At 40.9% G+C, this 18,998-nt stretch overlaps 1 protein-coding gene and 1 long non-coding RNA gene across 3 annotated transcripts in view; one reads left to right on the plus strand and one right to left on the minus strand.

Annotated features, from left to right (window-relative positions):
• Window positions 1–18,998, plus strand: part of ctnnbip1 (catenin beta interacting protein 1) — a 67,737-nt gene that overhangs the window by 27,520 nt on the left and 21,219 nt on the right. For both annotated transcript variants that reach the window (XM_062966007.1, XM_062966008.1), the window contains one exon: window positions 216–306. In XM_062966007.1, coding sequence (XP_062822077.1) covers window positions 216–306 — 91 coding nt within the window. The remainder of the gene's footprint in view (window positions 1–215; window positions 307–18,998) is intronic.
• Window positions 1–18,998, minus strand: part of LOC134294532 (uncharacterized) — a 56,311-nt gene that overhangs the window by 1,379 nt on the left and 35,934 nt on the right. The window contains exon 3 of the long non-coding RNA XR_010001397.1: window positions 2,004–2,086. This is a non-coding gene — a long non-coding RNA (uncharacterized LOC134294532). The remainder of the gene's footprint in view (window positions 1–2,003; window positions 2,087–18,998) is intronic.

The raw sequence follows: 18,998 nt of genomic DNA on the forward strand, positions 1-18,998 counted from the left end.
TGCTACTGTGTCTGTTATTTGGCTATTTTCCCCAGGGATCATCTGATGAGAGACCTGTGCAGTTGTCGTGAAAGAGAAGATGTTGCGTCCCAGGGCTTTGTTTGTTTGACTAGTGATAGCAAAGGAGAGTAATGTAAATTGCAACAAGACACAGACCCTGTTTGACTTTCTACCATATTTTTGTGGATTTACTCTGCTTTGTCCTTTTTTTCCAGTTAACCACCAGTGAGGAAGAGTTTTTACGGACGTACGCAGGGGTAGTGAATAGCCAACTTAGCCAACTCCCTCAGCATTCTATTGATCAGGGTGAGTAGGGAGGGGAAGGGAGGGCGGAAGGGTTCCTGTTGGTGCAAATAACTTGCTTGGGATCCATTTCTATATTTATTTATTTGCTACATTTATATGCCACCCTTCTCACACCGAAGGGGACTCAGAGCGGCTTACAAATTAAATTTACATACAATATTATATTATTAGCATAGTACAATACTGGTAATAAATTACTATATTGTACTGTATCAATATATTGTAATATTATTAGTAATATTACATGTAAAATCTATATACAGTAGAGTTCCGGTTATTTGACATAAACGGGCGGGCCGAATGTCGAATAACTGGATCTGACGGATAATAGAGAGGCCCTATTATCCAGCAAGCCGGTTGAAGGAAGTGTCCCGTGCACGTTGCTAGGTAGATCGCAAGCTACCTAGCAACATGCAGGAGCGCTTCTGCTCCGCCTCTTGGAAAGCGCCCGTGCGCGTTGCTAGGTAGATAACAAGCTACCTAACAACGCTCAGGGGTGCTTCCTAAGCCAAGTGCTCACCACTTCGCCCCTTGGGAAGTGCCTGTGCGCGTTGCTAGGTAGCTTGCTATCTACCTAGCAACGCGCACAGGCGCCTCCCAAGGGGCAGAGCAGCGAGCATTTGGCTTAGCGAAGCACCTGTGCGCGTTGCTAGGTAGCTTGCTATCTACCTAGCAACGCGCACGGGTGCTTCTCTGCTCGCCGCCCTGCCTCTTGGGAGGTGCCTGTGCACGTTGCTAGGTAGATAGCAAGCTACCTAGCAACGTTCATGAGCGCCTCCCAAGGGGCCTGGGACGTCGGATAATACGGAGTGTTGGTTAACCGGAAGTCGGTTGACCGGAACTCTACTGTATATAAAAGGTTAATGAAATTTCGGCCTAGGACAAAACAACAAAACTACACATCCCAGAAACACTAAACCTGGCAACACAACCCGTTATCCATGCCTCTACGTTCATACAACAAAAAGAAAAGAAAAATAAAGTCCTAATTAGAGGGAGAGGGATAATTGTTTTTATCCAATTGCTGCCAGTTAGAAGGCTAAGCTCCGCCCACTTAGTCTCCTAGCAACCCACTCAGCCAAGGGGACAGGCAGAGTTAGGCCTAACTTAGGCCTCTTTCACACTGCCTATAAAATACAGATTATCAGATTTGAACTGGATTATATGGCAGTGTAGACTCAAGGCCCTTCCACACAGCTATATAACCCATTTAGAATCTTATATTATCTGCTTTGAACTGGATTATCTGGACTCCAAACTACCATATAATCCACTTCAGTGTGCAGTCGGACACAACTGGACTTAATGTCAGGAGAAAACCTTTACCCTTTACCTTAACTACCACCAATTCCTCAATACTTTCTTTCCCATAACACCATACTTTGCCACAGCAACGCGTGGCCGGGCACAGCTAGTATAATATATAATTAATATTATATCGTATTATTAGTATTATATCGTATTACAATATAATTTTATGAATATTATATGTATATACAATATGTTATAATTATTATTTATTATTGTAAATATATTGTATATATATATGTATATATATACACACACAGGGGGTTGGACATGAGGACCCACAAGGTCTCTTCCAACTCTTCAATTCTGTGATTCTAAGGAAACGTGGTAGAGGGTTTTTCACTGCCGTGCTTCCAGGCTTTGGAATATCCAAGAAAAATGACTCTCACCTTTTTCTCTTGCCTTGGAAACCCTCCAGGCATTACTTGTGTAGTTTAAAACTCTTCAGTCGTAGGGACTTGCGCTTCTGTGCCTGTAAAAATAAAAAATATCTATATTATTAACTGTGTTGTTGAAGGCTTTCATGATCGGAATCACTGGGTTGCTGTGAGTTTTCTGGGTGGCAAAGTGTGTTAAAGCACTGAGCTGCTGAACTTGCAGACTGAAAGGTCACAGGTTCAAATCCCAGGAGCGAAGTGAGCGCCCGCTGTTAGCTCCAGCTTCTGCCAACCAATGTGAGTAGATCAATAGGTACCGCTCCGGCGGGAAGGTAACAGCGCTCCATGCAGTCATGCTGGCCACATGATCTTGGAGGTGTCTACGGACAATGCCGGCTCTTTGGCTTAGAAATGGAGATGAGGACCAACCCCCAGAGTCAGACATGACTGGACTTAACGTCAGGGGAAACCTTTACCTTTTTTATGGCCATGTCAGGGGAGAATGCTTCTGGAACATGGCAATAGAACCCGGAAAATTCACAGCAACCCTATCTTATTTACTGTTTAGAAAGAGAAACGAGAGAGAAAATAGGGGTTTTTTTTGTATCTTGCAAGAGGTTTTAATCTTTGAGTTAGAAGAGGAGTGACCTAAATGGCCAAATTGAAATTTCGAATCAGAATGAAAGCATTATCCGCTAGATGGCAGTGTCTTCCTATTGAGTATGTTCCAGATGTTTTGGGAGATGTTGAAATAAAATACAGTAGAGTTGCACCTATCCACACAATTGATGTTTCAAAAATAACAATAACATAATACTTTGTGTATCTTAGTTATCTGTGTTCCAAATATACAAGACCCAAAAATCTATATATATAAAAGGGTAATGAAATTTCGGCCTAGGACAAAACAACAAAACTACACACCCCAGAAACACTAAACTTGGCAGCACAATCCCTCATCCATGCCTCTACGTTCATACAACAAAAAGAAAAGAAAGATAAAGTCCTAATTAGAGGGAGAGGAATAATTGTTTTTATCCAGTTGCTGCCAGTTAGAAGGCTAATCTCTGCCCACTTGGTTTCTTAGCAACCCACTCAGCCCAGGGGACAGGCAGAGTTAGGCCTTTTTCACACTGCCTATAAAATACAGATTATCAGATTTGAACTGGATTATATGGCAGTGTAGACTCAAGGCCCTTCCACACAGCTATATAACCCATTTAGAATCTTATATTATCTGCTTTGAACTGGATTATCTGGACTCCACACTGCCATATAATCCACTTCAGTGTGCATTTTATACAACTGTGAAGAAGGGGCTTCATATAATCCAGTTCTAAGCAGATAATATAAGATTAGAAATATGTAATAAATAGCTGTGCCCGGCCACACGTTGCTGTGGCGTTGTCTGGTGGTGTTGGTGAGAAATTGTTGAGGTAGTGGTGGTATTGAATGTCTGTTGTATGGTTGTCTTTATGTTTAGCACGCACACTGAAGTGGATTATATGGCAGTGTGGAGTCAAGATAATCCAGTTCAAAGCAGATAATATAAGATTCTAAATGGGTTATATATATGTGGAAAGGCCTTGAGTCTACACTGCCATTTAATCCAGTTAAAATCTGATAATCTGTGGAAGAGGCCTAAGTGAGGCCTAACTGTGCCTGTCCCCTGGGCTGAGTAGGTTTGCTAGGAGACCAAGTGGGCGGAGCTTAGCCTTCTAATTGGCAGCAACTGGATAAAAACTATTATTCCTTTCCCTCTAATTAGGAATTTATTTTTCTTTTCTTTTTGTTGTATCAACCTAGAGCCGTGAATGATGGGTTGTGTTGTCAAATTTCGAGGTTGGGGGGCCTTTAGTTTTGTTGTTTTGTCCGCTGCCCTGATGCCATCACTCTTTTATATATATAGATTACTGTGATATAATAATACAGAATAATATAATCTCTAAAATCAGGACAGTAAATAAAGAGCAACACTCTGAAAGCATAAGCCACAGCAACGCGTGGCCAGGCAAAGCTAGTATACATATAATATTCATAATATTATATGTATAATATTATGAATATAATATGTAATAATTACTGTGATATAATAATACAGAGCAATATAATCTCTAAAATCAGGACAGTAAATAAAGAGCAACACTCTGAAAGCATAAGCCACATCAACGCGTGGCCGGGCAAAGCTAGTAACATATAAAACAGCTCTGTTTTTAAGCAAAGCAATACGTCTGTGGGGCTGATCGGGGTAAATTTTAGGGATGATACGGAAACATGATGTATATATTCAGTTTTATCATATTTACAGTAGAGTCTCGCTTATCCAACGTAAACGGGCCAGCAGAACGTTGGATAAGTGGATATGTTGGATAATAAGGAGAGATTAAGGAAAAGCCTATTAAACATCAAAATAGGTTATGATTTTACAAATGAAGCACCAAAACATCATGTTATACAACAAATTTCACAGAAAAAGTACTTCATTACACGTTAATGCTATGTAGTAATTACTGTATTTATGAATTTAGCACCAAAATATCATGATATATTGAAAACATTGACTACAAAAACGGCTTGGATAATCCAGAGGCTTGGATAAGCGAGGCTTGGATAAGTGAGACTCTACTGTAGTTCAATACGCAGTAATGTTATGTTGTAATTACTGTATTTACGAATTTAGCACCAAAATATCACGATATATTGAAAACATGGACTACAAAAATGGCTTGGATAATCCAGAGGCTTGGATAAGCGAGACTCTACTGTAGTTCAATACGCAGTAATGTTATGTTGTAATTACTGTATTTACAAATTTAGCACCAAAATATCACGATATATTGAAAACATGGACTACAAAAATGGCTTGGATAATCCAGAACGGATAAGTGAGTGCTGGATAAGTGAGACTCTACTGTATATTCAAACACCCTGCACAAATGGTTAAAAGGTATTTGAAATAGTACCTTAAATCTGTGGCTGGCAGCAGAGATCAATGTAAAGTATTATTACTCACTCAAGAGATATATCTGACTAATGCTGTTGAGTCAAGCAGCTCTTTACTTCTCTGTTAAGGCTTTGTGTGCCGTTCTGCTGTTCTCTTCTCCCATGTGTATTCTGCCTACGCCTGGAGTTCTGATTTATTGCTATGGAGTCATTTAAATATTTTGACACATACAGACAAAGGAGAGATATATGTTGACGGCTGGCGATCAGGTCTAATTTCAGGTCTGAAATACTTTAGTCCCAATAGCTTAGATAGATATATATTTTAAATAATAATCTTTATTAAAGCTTTTTTTCCATTATTGCATCAATCTATCTAAAGGGGAAAGTAGGGAGGGAGGATCAGGGTAAATGGGAATGGGAGGGGTAGGAAATAGGGAAGGGAATGGCCCTAACATGGATTTAAGGGTGTGAGGGGATAACTCGTGTGAATCGGGGTAAGGTTCTGGATTAGGGGGGAAAAAGGGAAAGCAAGGGAAAAAATGGGGATGGGGGTCTAAGAACGACTCCCGGGTTGAGTCCCTATCTAAAGTGTGAGGGGGGTTGGGGGAGATGGACTTCCACTCTTCTTTCTTCCTTCCGCGTTCTTTTATTTCGTTATCCTTTCAATTCTTCCTGTAAATAAACTTCCAGATCAGACCAGTCCGTTTGTTTCATTGCTTTCCCTGTGTTTCTTTTTATCAAAGAAGTTAATTTATCCATATTTTTAATATCCAATAATTTTTCCAACCACATTGTTATTGTGGGACTCACGGGGTTCTTCCAATTTTTAGCTAATACCAATCTTGCAGCAGTTACTGCATATGTGAAAATTTCTATCTCATTTTCTTTTTCTTTTAAAGAGTCTAATTTATCCTGATTTTGTATTTCATATAGCCCTAACAGGTAATATTCAGGTTTACATTCCAAGTTGATTTTTAAGATTTTCTTACATTCTAAATGAATTGATTTCCAATAATTTTTGATATTTTTACAGTTCCACCATATATGGAAATATGATCCTATTTGTTCCCTGCAGCGCCAACATTTATTATCTCTATTTTTATACATTAATCCCAATTTTTTAGGGGTTAAATACCATCTGTGAATGGTTTTTAGCCAATTTTCTTTCAAATCAGTTGAGTAACAATATTTTATTTTTTTATTCCAAATATTTTCCCATTCATCCATAGTTATAGATCTACCTATATTCCTGGACCATTTTATCATTGAATCCTTAATTATTTCAGATTCTGTGTTCCATTCTATTAATTTATTATATAAAATTGTTATCAATTTCTTATTTCTCTGAAGTAAATTGTCCCAAAAATTATTGCACAAATTAAAACCAATTCCTTTATCTCTGTTATAACTTTCTTTTATTTGGTGATATTGAAACCAGGATATATTCTTATGACTTTTTTGGATTTCCTCTAATTCTTTAATACCTACGTTTCCTGGTGCTAGATTTGTTTTTTTAATAATTTCTTTATATGTCGGCCAATTATTCCATCCGAGTAGTCTTCGTTGATTTGCTTCTAGAGAAGAAAGCCAAAGTGGTGTTTTCTCATATAAATATCTTTCGTATTTTGTCCATGTTTTGATCAAAGATGACCTCACAAAGTGATTTCCAAAATTTTTGTCTATTTTCACTTTATCATAGCATAGATACCCATGCCATCCCCATCGCAAGTTAAATCCTTCAATTGTCAGTATTTTTTTATTTTCCAATTTAACCCAATCAATTAACCATTCCAATGCACACGCATCGTGGTAAAGTTGTAAATCAGGTAGACCAAAAACCCCTCTCGTCTGTGGGGTGGTCATCGTACTATATTTTATTCGAGGTGCTTAGATAGATATTTATATCAGAAGCAAAGTTTAAAACTTGGCATTATACTAGATTTCCTTGCCTCTGGTGTCAATGTGAGAAGGTCCTCCATTGTGCATGTGGCAGGGCTCAGGTTGCATTGTAGTCAGTGGTTTTTGGTTTGCTCTTCTCCATACACCACTTTGTGGCCCCATTTCTTAAGTTTGGCTCTGCATCTCATGCTGCCAGAATGTAGTCTTGTTCAGTGCCTTCCAAGTTGCCCAGTCTTCTGTTTGCTCAGCAGGGAGTTTCTCATCTAATATCAGCCATGGATTGAGGTTGCTGGTTTTAACCTGCCACTTTTGGACTCTCACTTGCTGAGGTGTTTCTGTGAGTATCTCTGTAGATCTTAGGAAGCTTTTTCTTGATTTAAGGCAATGATGGGCAAGCTTTTGCGCTTGGTGTGTCAAAATTCACCAAAAAACCTAGCATGACTTAGGTGGTGTGTCACTTCGAGAGAGAAAAACATAATTTCAGAATATGTATAGTTTAAATAACTAGTTATTTTGCAAACTTGGGTGAAAGCTGGAAAGCTCCAGAACGCTTTGTTGGACGATCTGGAAACATTGCCGTGGTCTGAAGGATGGGGTGGTGAAAGATAATGAGCCCTCTGCTTCCCTAAAGCAAGCAATAGTTTGAAACCAGACTCCAAGGTTTGTGCTTCGACAAGAGCGTGGAAGAGTAAAAGATCTAAAGCGCAGAGGCATTAATCTGTATTAAGTACAGGCCTGGGGGAATGTGGGCCCACGTTGGTTTTGATCTGTATTGCTGAGCTCTGCCTGTTACAGGAGGAGCCAAAACCACTGCTCTGGAGGGTCTCTGCTTCTTAGAGAAACCCAAAGGCTTGTGCAATGTACGACTGAGCAAGCCTACGTCTAAGGCTCCTTCAGGCAGTGGGGAATCTTTTTATCCCACCGCTGCCACCAATTTTGTAAAGAGTTTATAACGACTGAGGTTCTTTCAGGCAGGGAGGAATCTTTTTTATCCCACCGCTGCCACCAATTGTAAAGATACTAATATCGACTGCCACCAATTTGTAACGGACTATGAATGACTAATACCAATTTGGAAAGATGCAGCCACCAAAGACGCAGGGAGATGTTTACTTTAAAGAGTAGCATAACTTGGTTTAGAATATATGCAACAGAGGCTTAGATGTTGGAAGAACAATAACAAGTTTATTCAGGCACAGAGCTTAGTGGTTACAATGATGTTTCTCACTTAGAGTTATTCTTATTAACAGTTACAATAATAGAATGAGATGAATCAACTCTAAAGTATCACTTCCTTTACTTAAAGTAGTTAAAACTTCTTCCTCTGCTACTTTTAAACTGTTACTTCAATGGATCTCTGTGAGTCCAGCTGGGATTGGTTCCCAAAGTCTGAAACTTGGACTATCTAGTGACTTAAAACCACAGTCACCCTTGTGATATACTATCACAGATTCTCTGTGCCTTACCAGGATACAGACTACATTAAATAAGTCACCAAACTTATTTAAAACCGACTCAAAGTGAACAATTGAGTCTCCTTGATCCCATCAACCTGGAATCAGTCTTCCCTGTGCCTCATCAGAGCACAGACTGACTTTCTTTTTTAAACTCTGCACTTCTTCAACTAAACGGCAGTTGGCTCCGCCTACTTCTCCATGGCAACCAGCCTCTGAGTGCTGAGAGGCAATAACTGTAATACTTACCCTTTTAAACATAAACACACAATTAAACATAACACCTGTAAACCAAAATTCGTACTTCATTACACCTGGTTTGTCTTTTTTGCAAAATGGAAACAAGGTGAGCACTGGGTTGTCCTGTTTGCACAATGGCACATATATGGTCAATCTCAGGGTAGTGCCAACCTAAGTGGCGCTGCCGCCGTGGCTTGTTGCTATAGCAACTGAGCCTTGCGGGTTCTTGGAGGAAGGCAGATCCTCTGGGAGCCCAGCGCCAAGATGCAAACACAGGTAGCTTGATGGGCTGGTGTTCAAAAATAAAGCTGCACTGTTTAGCGTTGGAGAAAGCAACGACATTGGATCTGTGTTCAGTTACTTCCTATGCCAATGATGGGCAACCTTTTGCGCTTGGTGTGTCAAAATTCACCTAACATGAATTGGGTGGCGTGTCACTTCGAGAAAAAAACCATAATTTTGCAATATGTATAGTTTAAATAACAAAAATGTATTATTGTAATATATAACTGTATTTAATAAATTAAAAACTATTTACTACCATTATTTCCATGTACAACAATCTATGGTACGTCTTGCAGTTTCCACGCTGATTTCTCTCTATTCTAGTTTCAATGTAGTCATAAATGATGAATAATATAATAATAATATAATAGTAATAATATAATAATATACTACAAGAATAATAGAATAATAGAATGATACTAGCTTTCCCCGGCCACGCGTTGCTGTGGCTTATGGGAATCCTTTGTTGGCCAGGTGAAATAGCAGTGAATAGCCTTGCGGTCTCAAAGCCTGGCCGTTTTCTGGAGTAGCTGGAGCTTTTTGTTGTATGAACGTAGAGGCAGGGATGAGGGGTTGTGCTGCCAAGTTTAGTGTTTCTGGGATGTGTAGTTTGGTTGCTTTGTCCTAGGCCGAAATTTCATTACCCTTTTATATATAAGGTAATAATAATCAATCTCTGTCTATATATATATACAGTAGAGTCTCACTTATCCAACATTCGCTTATCCAATGTTCTGGATTATCCAACACATTTTTGTAGTCAATGATTTCAAAACATCGTGATATTTTGGTGCTAAATTCGTGAATACAGTAATTACTATGTAGCATTACTGCATATTGAACTACTTTTTCAGTCAAATTTGTTGTCTAACATGATGTTTTGGTGTTTAATTTGTAAAATCATAACCTAATTTGGTGTTTAATAGGCTTCTCCTTAATCTCTCCTTATTATCCAGCATATTCGCTTATCCAACATTCTGCCGGCCCGTTTATGTTGGATAAGTGAGACTCTACTGTATTATCATTGTATCATTTTAACTGTGTGGAATGCCTGGTTCAAGGTGGTGTATCTTTCATCTCCATCTATTTTGTTAATTAGGACTGACCATTTCCTGAACCAGTCAGGTTCTTTTAGACTATTTGTATATTTTCTTTTCCTTTGATTAATGAAATCATTGATTATATATTCTGATATATAAGACCACCAAGTTTCTACGTCCCATTTTGTCTCATCCCTCCATCCTCGGGCTATTGTGGCTTGTATTGCGGCTGTCATATATTTTAGAATCTCGGTCCAATTATTTTTATTGTCCCTTACCTTTATTGTGAGGGACATAAATCTGACTTTGTCCCATATTAATCTTTCCCTATTATTTCTTCCATTTCTTTTCTTATTTTGCTATAAAAGATTTGAATTTTTCTACAGTCCCACCACATGTGGGAGAATGAACCTATTCCCCACATTTATGCCAACATTTGTTCGAGGTACTTCCCATTATATGAGCTAATTGTAGGGAGGTTCTATACCATTTTGAGATTATTTTCCTTTGTGTTTCTTTGATCCTTATATGATTAATTTTATGAATATTACTATTATATTATCGAATATTATTATTATTCATTGATAATATTCGATAATATAGCAATAACTAGCTGTGCCCAGCCACGCGTTGCTATGGCATTTTCTGGTGGTGTTGGTGAGAAATTGTTGAGGTAGTGGTGGTATTGAATGTCTGTTGTATGGTAGTCTTTATGTGTAGTATGCACACTGAAGTGGATTATATGGCAGCGTGGAGTCAAGATAATCCAGTTCAAAGCAGATAATATAAGATTCTAAATGGGTTATATAGCTGTGTGGAAGGGCCTTGATTCTACACTGCCATATAATCCATTTAAAATCTGATAATCTGTAGAAGAGGCCTAAGTGAGGCCTAACTGTGCCTGTCCCCTGGGCTGAGTAGGTTGGTAGGAGACCAAGTGGGTGGAGCTTAGCCTTCTAACTGGCAGCAATTGGATAAAAACTATTATTCCCCTCCCTGTAATTAGGACTTTATTTTTCTTTTCTTTTTGTTGTATCAACCTAGAGCCGTGAATGATGGGTTGTGTTGTCAAATTTCGAGGTTGGGGGGCCTGTAGTTTTGTTGTTTTGTCCGCTGCCCTGATGCCATCACCCTTTTATATATATAGATAATATACAATCATATGCTTCTGAATGAAGGCAGGCCTTTCGAGGATTGTGGGGAAAGTGCTCTTCTAATAATGCTAGGCCAGCAGTGTGGGAAAGGTAATGTCGATGACATCTCTCATCATGACTCACCACTGACTCTTCCTTGCCAAAGAAAACCCTATTAAACTGCTGACATGAAGGCACTCGCAGTACATGTGCCACATACGTATTGGAAAACACACCTTGATCTCGTTTTGTCACAAGAAACGGAACCACCTTAAAAGCAACCTGTGGCTCCCATTATTGGGCAAACCTGTCAAAGTAATGCGCACAGCGTAGCAGCGTAGCACACACCAAATCCAAACTCAGATCTTGAGATGGCTCGGCTTGCAGTGAATACAGCAAATGGTCCCAGTCATTAGTCAGGCTAGACATCAAGATGTATGCCTGCTGCTCTTTGGTTATTTGAACACCTCTGGCTTGGTATTCCAGGAACAATTCCTTCATGTTCTTCACATGCTGTCTTACATCTCCACCTTCAGACAGTCTTGTTCTGTACAGTCTCTTCACCCAGATCATCTTGCCCAGTGTACTCTCTCTCTGGTGAACACGCTTGAGAGCAAGCCACACTTCTTGGGCAGTCTGGAGATTTTGTACATGCACCAATTGATCTGGCATCACACTCAGGATCAGATTTGCCAGCCCTCTTTCATTTTTCTCTCTGTCTGCTTCTGTGCCTAAGATGGTCTTCTGCAGCCCTTCTCTCACCAGCAAATGCTGCATATACACCGACCATTCTTTGTAATTATGATCATTTAATTTGTCCATCATCGTAAATGAATTTAAGGCAGCCATCCTCTCACCTTCCGGAGACTCGCACTCGAGTTAACAGCCCTGCCGTTGATGGTTCCACACTTTCAGCAGCGTCTGGCAGTCTCCCCCTCAAGCTTCGAGATTTATGGCTCCAAAGTTCTCACCTCTGGCCATCAATCAGTCAGGCCTCAGCATGCCCCGCTGCGACTCTGCTTCTCCATGGAATCAATCTTCTTCCGAAGACACACCAGATTCACACTCAAGCAGGCTCACCAAAACAGCAGTCTCATCTCTGGTCACACTCGCAGCTCCAACTTTCTCTCCACTCCAAACTCCAGAACTCTGGTCCAGTCTAGGTCCTGGCATCTGGTCACTGGCCAGTCTGGTCAGACTGGTCTGGGATCTGGGCCCATAACCAATTGTCAGAGTAATGCGCACAGCGTAGCAGCAGATGAATGATGTCAGTTGAGCGCAGAACGAAGGGACGATCAGAGACAATGTTAAAAAGTATTTACAAAGTTTTACTTGACAAGACAAACAGACTTGCAGACAATAGACATAGGACTTCCACTCTAGGCAAACAGCACAGATCTTCTCAGCATGCAGAACAGAACTCATCTGATGCAATCAGCTATATACAAACACACTTGTAGTCTGGACACTACTATCTGGCTCCAGCCACATATCCAAGGTCAATACAGCTTCTTACCAAATTAACTCTTTACACACTATAGCATTTCCTGGATGGTGGAATACATGCTAGACACAAATTTCATTTAAACACTACTAATACACAAATCCCACATTAACAAAACCTGCCCTTTCCAAGCCTGGACACTTGGGGTGAATCACTCAGTGTTACGTGGGAATCTAAGAAGCGGCAGCAGAATTACGCAGCTCAGACAAGCCTATGTAAATTGGGACTTGCTGGGGTGAATCACTTAGGATGGAACTTGGCATTGCTTCCTACTCAGTCCCTTCTGCTCAGTGAAGTCTGTATTTGCTCATGCCAACGTTGAGTGAGGCATTTAAAGGCTGCTTGTCAACTTCTCAGCTTGTTTGAGTCTGGTCACCATTTTTGTAACTCACTGAATTCCTTTAAAAAGAGATTAATTAGGAAAAAATATTAAGAACGTTATTTAGGTAGACTCCTTAGTCTTTGATCCTTCCTGGTTTTCAGTATTTAAGGGAAAATGTGCCTTTAAATCTTATTTCAAACTATTTATTTATTTACTACATTTATATCCCGCTCTTCTCACCCCGAAGGGCACCCAGAGCAGCTTACAAATCAAATGAACAAACAATATATTACTAGCATAGCACAATATAAGCATTAAATTACTATATTGTACTATATCATTATATGGTAACTAGCTTTGCCCAGCCACACGTTGCTGTGGTGAAGTATGGTGGTATGGGAAATAAAGTCTTGAGGAATTGGTGGCAGTTCAGGTAAAGGGTAAAGGTTTTACCTTACATTAAGTCCATTATAAATGGGTTATATAGCTGTGTGGAAGGGCCTTGAGTCTACACTGCCATATAATCCAGTTAAAATCAGATAATCTGTATTTTATAGGCAGTGTGGAAGAGGCCTAAGTGAGGCCTAACTCTGCCTGTCCCTTGGGCTGAGTGGGTTGCTAGGAGACCAAGTAGGCGGAGCTTAGCCTTCTAACTGGCAGCAATTGGATAAAAACAATCATTCCTCTCCCTCTAATTAGGACTTTCTTTTTCTTTTCTTTTTGTTGTATGAACGTAGAGGCATGGATGAGGGGTTGTGCTGCCAAGTTTAGTGTTTCTGGGATGTGCAGTTTTGTTGTTTTGTCCTAGGCCGAAATTTCATTACCCTTTTATATATATAGATAACTAGCTTGGAGACCCGGCGATGCCCGGGTCATTTGAGAAAGGCATTGTTTGCCTGTGTTCCAAGTGTAGCCTATATCCAGTGTCATCTGGGTTCAGTGGGTGCGGGTGAGCTCCAACTCCCATATGCAAGTCCCATCGTCCAGTGTCCATCCCCCTCCAAACAGAGCCAGTATGTAGAGTAGGTCATGAGGGCTCCATGTACCATGTTTGGTCTTGATCAGTCATTTGTGTGGGTCGCGGTGCTCTCAGGAAGTGAGTGAAGGTATTGGAAGTCCCATCGTCCATGGTCCATCATCCTCCAAACTGCACCTGGGTGTAGAGTGAGTCATGGGTGTTCTCTGTTTGAAGTTTGGTCTTGATGAGACATTGATGGGGGTGACAGTGGTCTCAGGAAGTGAATGAATATACTGCAAGTCCCATCATCCAAGGTCCAAGCTCTTTCAAATCTCACCAAGATGTAGAGTGGGCCATGGTGGCTCTATGTGCCAAGTTTGGTCTTGATCAGTCATTGGTGGGGGTCACAGTAGTCCCAGGAAGTGACTGAAGATATTGTAAGTCCCCTCATCCACGGTCCCTCTTCCCCCAAACTGCACCAGGATGTAAAGTGGGCTACCCTGCACCTGCGTGTCAAGTTTGATACAGTTTTGTCATTCATGGGCATCACAGTGGTTTGTGGGAGGTGAATTGGATGAATGTACTGCAAATCCCATAATCCTTGGTCCACCCTCCGTCAAACTGCTGCAGCATGTGAAGTGTGTCATTTGGGATATGTGTGCCTGGTTTGGTTCAATTGTGTGATTTGTGGCAGTTGCTGTGGTCTCAAGAAGTGAGGGAAGGTACTGCAAATTCCATCATCCTTGGTCCATCCTGCCCCAATATACATCAGGATGTAAAGGGGTCGACAGGAGTTCTGTGTGCCAAGTTTGGTCCATTTCTATCATTGGTGGGCATTGCAGTAGTCTGTGGGAGTTCAAGTGTTTGAAAGTACTGCAAATCCCATCATCTGTGGTCCATCCTCCCCCAAATGGCAGCAGGTCATAAAGTGCATCGTGGGGATGAAGTGTGCCAAGTTTGGTGCAGATCCGTCATTCCTGTTGGTCTCAGTGGCCTGGGATAGTGGCGGCCAATCAAAACGCGAGCACATATTCCGCCAGGCCAATCAAAACGCTGATACATACTCCGATTTCACTTTTATTATATATATAGATATAGATAATATAATCGTAATAAAGAAGAAAAAGGAAAAGAAAAAAGGAAAAAAGAAAAGAGAAAAAGAAGGGTTAATATATAGATATGAAAAAAGGGACATAAATAGAACAGATTTAAGACTGCAAGTTAGAGTATCTATTTTACTATGTGTATTACCTACACTAAATTGTGTATTCTGGAAGAAATTAATTAATTTTTTTGTTATTATTGTTATAGTTACTTAATTGCAGTATAGAGAAGAATATAGCGCATAGGCGAAGAAGAAATGGAGATATAAACAAAGGTTAAAATTATCAGGATAGAGAAACGATGTTGCATAGAAAAATGATTGGTTGTTTTGACTTCCTGGTATCTTCCTTTTCTATTTTTCTGCTCTATTCTTGTTCTTTTCTCCCTTTCTTCTTTCTTCCCCTTTGTTTTTGTACATAGTTATGTTTTTATGAATAGTTCTTATCATATCAATATTTTTTTATTCTTTAACATGACATATTCATTAACTTGTTTCCAGTTGGTTTCCTTTATTTTCATTCCTTTATTCTTAGTCTTGAGAAAGGTAAGCCTATCCATATTTCTAATTTCTAAGATTTTTGTAATCCAGGTTTCTTTATCAGGTATATCTTGATTTTTCCATAACTTAGCATAACACAGTTTTGCGGCTGTGGTCAGTAAGAATAACAATTTGTCTGTATTTTTTTCCATCTTTATTTCATGTATTCCTAGTAGAAATGTTTCCGGTTTCCATGGTATAGCAATTTTTAGAATCTTCTGAAGCTCCTTATGTATTGTTTTCCAGAATTTTTTCACCTTTTCACATGTCCACCATATGTGGAAATATGTTCCTTCTCTCTGCTTGCATTTCCAGCAGCTTGTGCTGGTCTTCTTGTAACATTTTCCCAGTTTTTTTGGTGTCATATACCAAAAATATTAAGAACATTATTTAGGTAGACTCCTTAGTCTTTGATCCTTCCTGGTTTTCAGTATTTAAGGAAAAATGTGCCTTTAAATCTTATTTCAAACTAGCTTGAAAAAAATCAATTTTTTAATTTTATAAAATGCATAAGCTTGTGGATGAGCTACAACTCACATCATGTCAGCTTAACTCCCTGAAACTCCATCAGCACGTAAAGTTTGTTATGTTGGGAAAGTTTGCTCTGGATGCATCATCGGTGGGGTTCAGTGTCATCTCTGACTGCAGAGTAAACTACAACTCCCACTATGGTGAGTGAGTCTCCTCAAACCCCTCCAGGAGATTGAGTTAGTCATTCTGTGTGCCAAGTTTGGTCCTGATCCATGAGTATTTGGGTTCACAGTGCTCTCTGGATGTAAGTGAACTACAACTCCCCCAAATCAAGGTGAATTTCTCTCAGAGATCTCCAATATTTTTTGCTGGTCATTGGGGCTCTGTGTGCCAAGTCAGTTCCAGGTCCATCGTTGGTGGAGTTCAGAGTGTTTTTAGATTGCAGGTGAACTATACATCCCAGTCCCTCTTTAGTATGTTCAGTTACTGATGAATTCCTCTGTCCGCTATGTGCCATAGAAAAGAGTAGGAAAGGGTTAAGGGAGAGGCAGTGGGCGGGGTCATGCAAATTCCACACTAGTGAAGAGAGTCAGAAACACTGGGATGTCTGTGGTGGAGGAAAAACAGAAAATCTAGGATGAAATTGCCTTCCCTTGGTGGTGGGCAGAATGGTATTTGTAGAGGACATTGGCTGGGTTCTTGGACATGTTCACGGTGCTCACTATAACCTGCAATGTCATTGGAGGGAGAGTCCTAGGTGTCTCCTGAGTGATGGGAGCTATTGTTGTTTGTGGAGTTAGGCGCTTGTCATACATACATACATACATACATACGTATTTTCACTTTTATTATGTGTATAGATGAGTCATCTATGAAGTCCAAGTATGTATATGTCAAGGACAGAACGCCACAAGATAAGATATAACAAAGTTTATTGGAGTTACAAAACCAAAAATGCCCGTAAAAGACAAGGGCTAGGCAAACATTGGCCTTAAAAGTAAAAAGACACAAGGAAAACGTTCAGAAGATAAACCGGATTAAACCGGAGTTTAATCCGGGTTAAACCAAAAAAGCTTACTTCAGCCTGGGACTTAAACAAACAAAAGCTGGTGAACAAAAGGTTCAAAGGAATACAAAAAACTGGCAGCAGATGCTTCTCTGCTGCCAAAAGCTATGTTTGAGTAACTAAGAGGTTACTCCTCCACACAGCAAGCAATTTCCAGATACAAACGCAACTTTCAAGGGCAGAAGCGGTCAGCGAAGTTCCAATCCGGTCCGAAGGTCGTAAGGCAGGTACAGACGTTTGTAGTTCACCAGGTCCAACGATAATCACAGGAAGGAGAATCCGAGGCCGTAGTCAGTCAGTCAGTCAGTCCAGAATTAACAGATGGCGTCCGTCAAGAAGACGACGGAGGTCCAAGCTATTAAGATTAAGCACAGGTTGCACAACAAAAGCCCACACAGTTCCTCCCGCCGTCTATGCCCAGTATCCTTGGTAACTTACGTAGTCAGCAAACGAATCACACCCGTCTTCAGGAATTTCCCACACAGAGCCCAAGCGTTCGTCCAGATTACCTTGCCCAACGCAATTAGCCATTGCTTCCAAACCCCATTTTATGCCAGTTTACAGCTCCTCATCGCTATCAGCTGTTACCCTAATTCCAGGCGTTTCCTCATCACTTTCCTCATCAGAACTGAAACACCTTTGACTACGCCCCACAGCATCCCCAGCTGTGGATCCCGTCCCATCCCTCCAGCTTGTCCACGGGTCTAATCCTGAAGGTCCCCAATCGCCTTCCATACTATCATTGCCAGCGGCACCCAAATCCTCCCTCACACGAGTCCATTCCATGTCATCCTCCTCTGAGCTAACCATCTCTTCCTCCATTCTCTCAGTAAAACCCTCAAAGGAATCCTCGTCAGATGGTTCTGCAAATAAATCCCGCAGCCGCTTCCTTTCTCGCTCCTCGAGAGTATCTGACTCCCGAGGAGTCTTACGACCACTTCTCCCAGTATCAGAGCCATAAGGCTCAACCATAACACTATATGTGTTTGTAGTTGCTAGGTGAAGCGACCCTCTGAGATGTCCCTGGATGGATTGTTGCTAGGTGAAGGATTGGGTGTTGTGCTAGGTAACGTGGTCCTCTATGAAGTCCTTGGGAAAGAAAGGTGACATCGGTATGAGAGGGAAGAAAGGAAAGGGGAGGGGAGGAAGAAAGAGACCCATGTTGCCAGGGAGACATTGCGAGGTAAGTCTTCTCAGAGCTGGAGAAAGGAGGCAGGCAATGGTATCAGTGACACTCAGACAGCGCCGGATATATATACTAGTCTATCTATATAATAAAAGTCAATGTTTGTATGCGGCGGGCAGTGTATGTATGTATGTATGTGGCAGCTTTCTGATTGGCAGCCACTATCACAGGCCACTGTGACCACCAGGAATGACTGATCTGGACCAAACTTCGCACACTTAATCCCCATGACGCACTTTACGCCCTGGTGCCATTTGCGGGACAATGGACCATGGGTGTTGGGATTTGTAGTACTTTCAATCGCTACGACTCCCACAGGCCACTGCGATGCCCACCAGTGACATAACTAAACTAAACTTGGCAGACAGAACCCTCATGACCCCCTTTACTCCCTGGTGCAGTTTGGGGGAGGATATACCATGGATGATGGACTTGCAATACCTTCACTGGCTTCCTTACAGCACTGTGACTCCCACCAACAATGAATCAGTACCAAACTTGCCACACAGAAGTCCCATGACCCACTCTACATCCTGGTGTGAATTGGAAGAGTTTGAACCATGGATGATGGGAACTGCATTATCTTCACTCACTTCCTGAGACCACTGCAACCCCCACCAAAGTCTGATCAAGACCAAACTTGACACATACAGTCCCCATGACCTACTATACATCCTGGTGCTATTTGGAGTGGCATGGACCATCCATGATGGGACTTTCATATGGGAGTTATAGTTCACCTGCACCCACTGAACCCCACAGACCCTGGACCTAGACTAAACTTGGAACACAGCCAAACAATGCCTTTCTCAAATGACCCGGGCACCGCCGGGGCCCCAAGCTAGTATATAATAAAAGTGA

The sequence above is a fragment of the Anolis carolinensis genome, unplaced genomic scaffold (assembly GCF_035594765.1).
Source record: "Anolis carolinensis isolate JA03-04 unplaced genomic scaffold, rAnoCar3.1.pri scaffold_15, whole genome shotgun sequence".
NCBI lineage: Eukaryota > Metazoa > Chordata > Lepidosauria > Squamata > Dactyloidae > Anolis > Anolis carolinensis.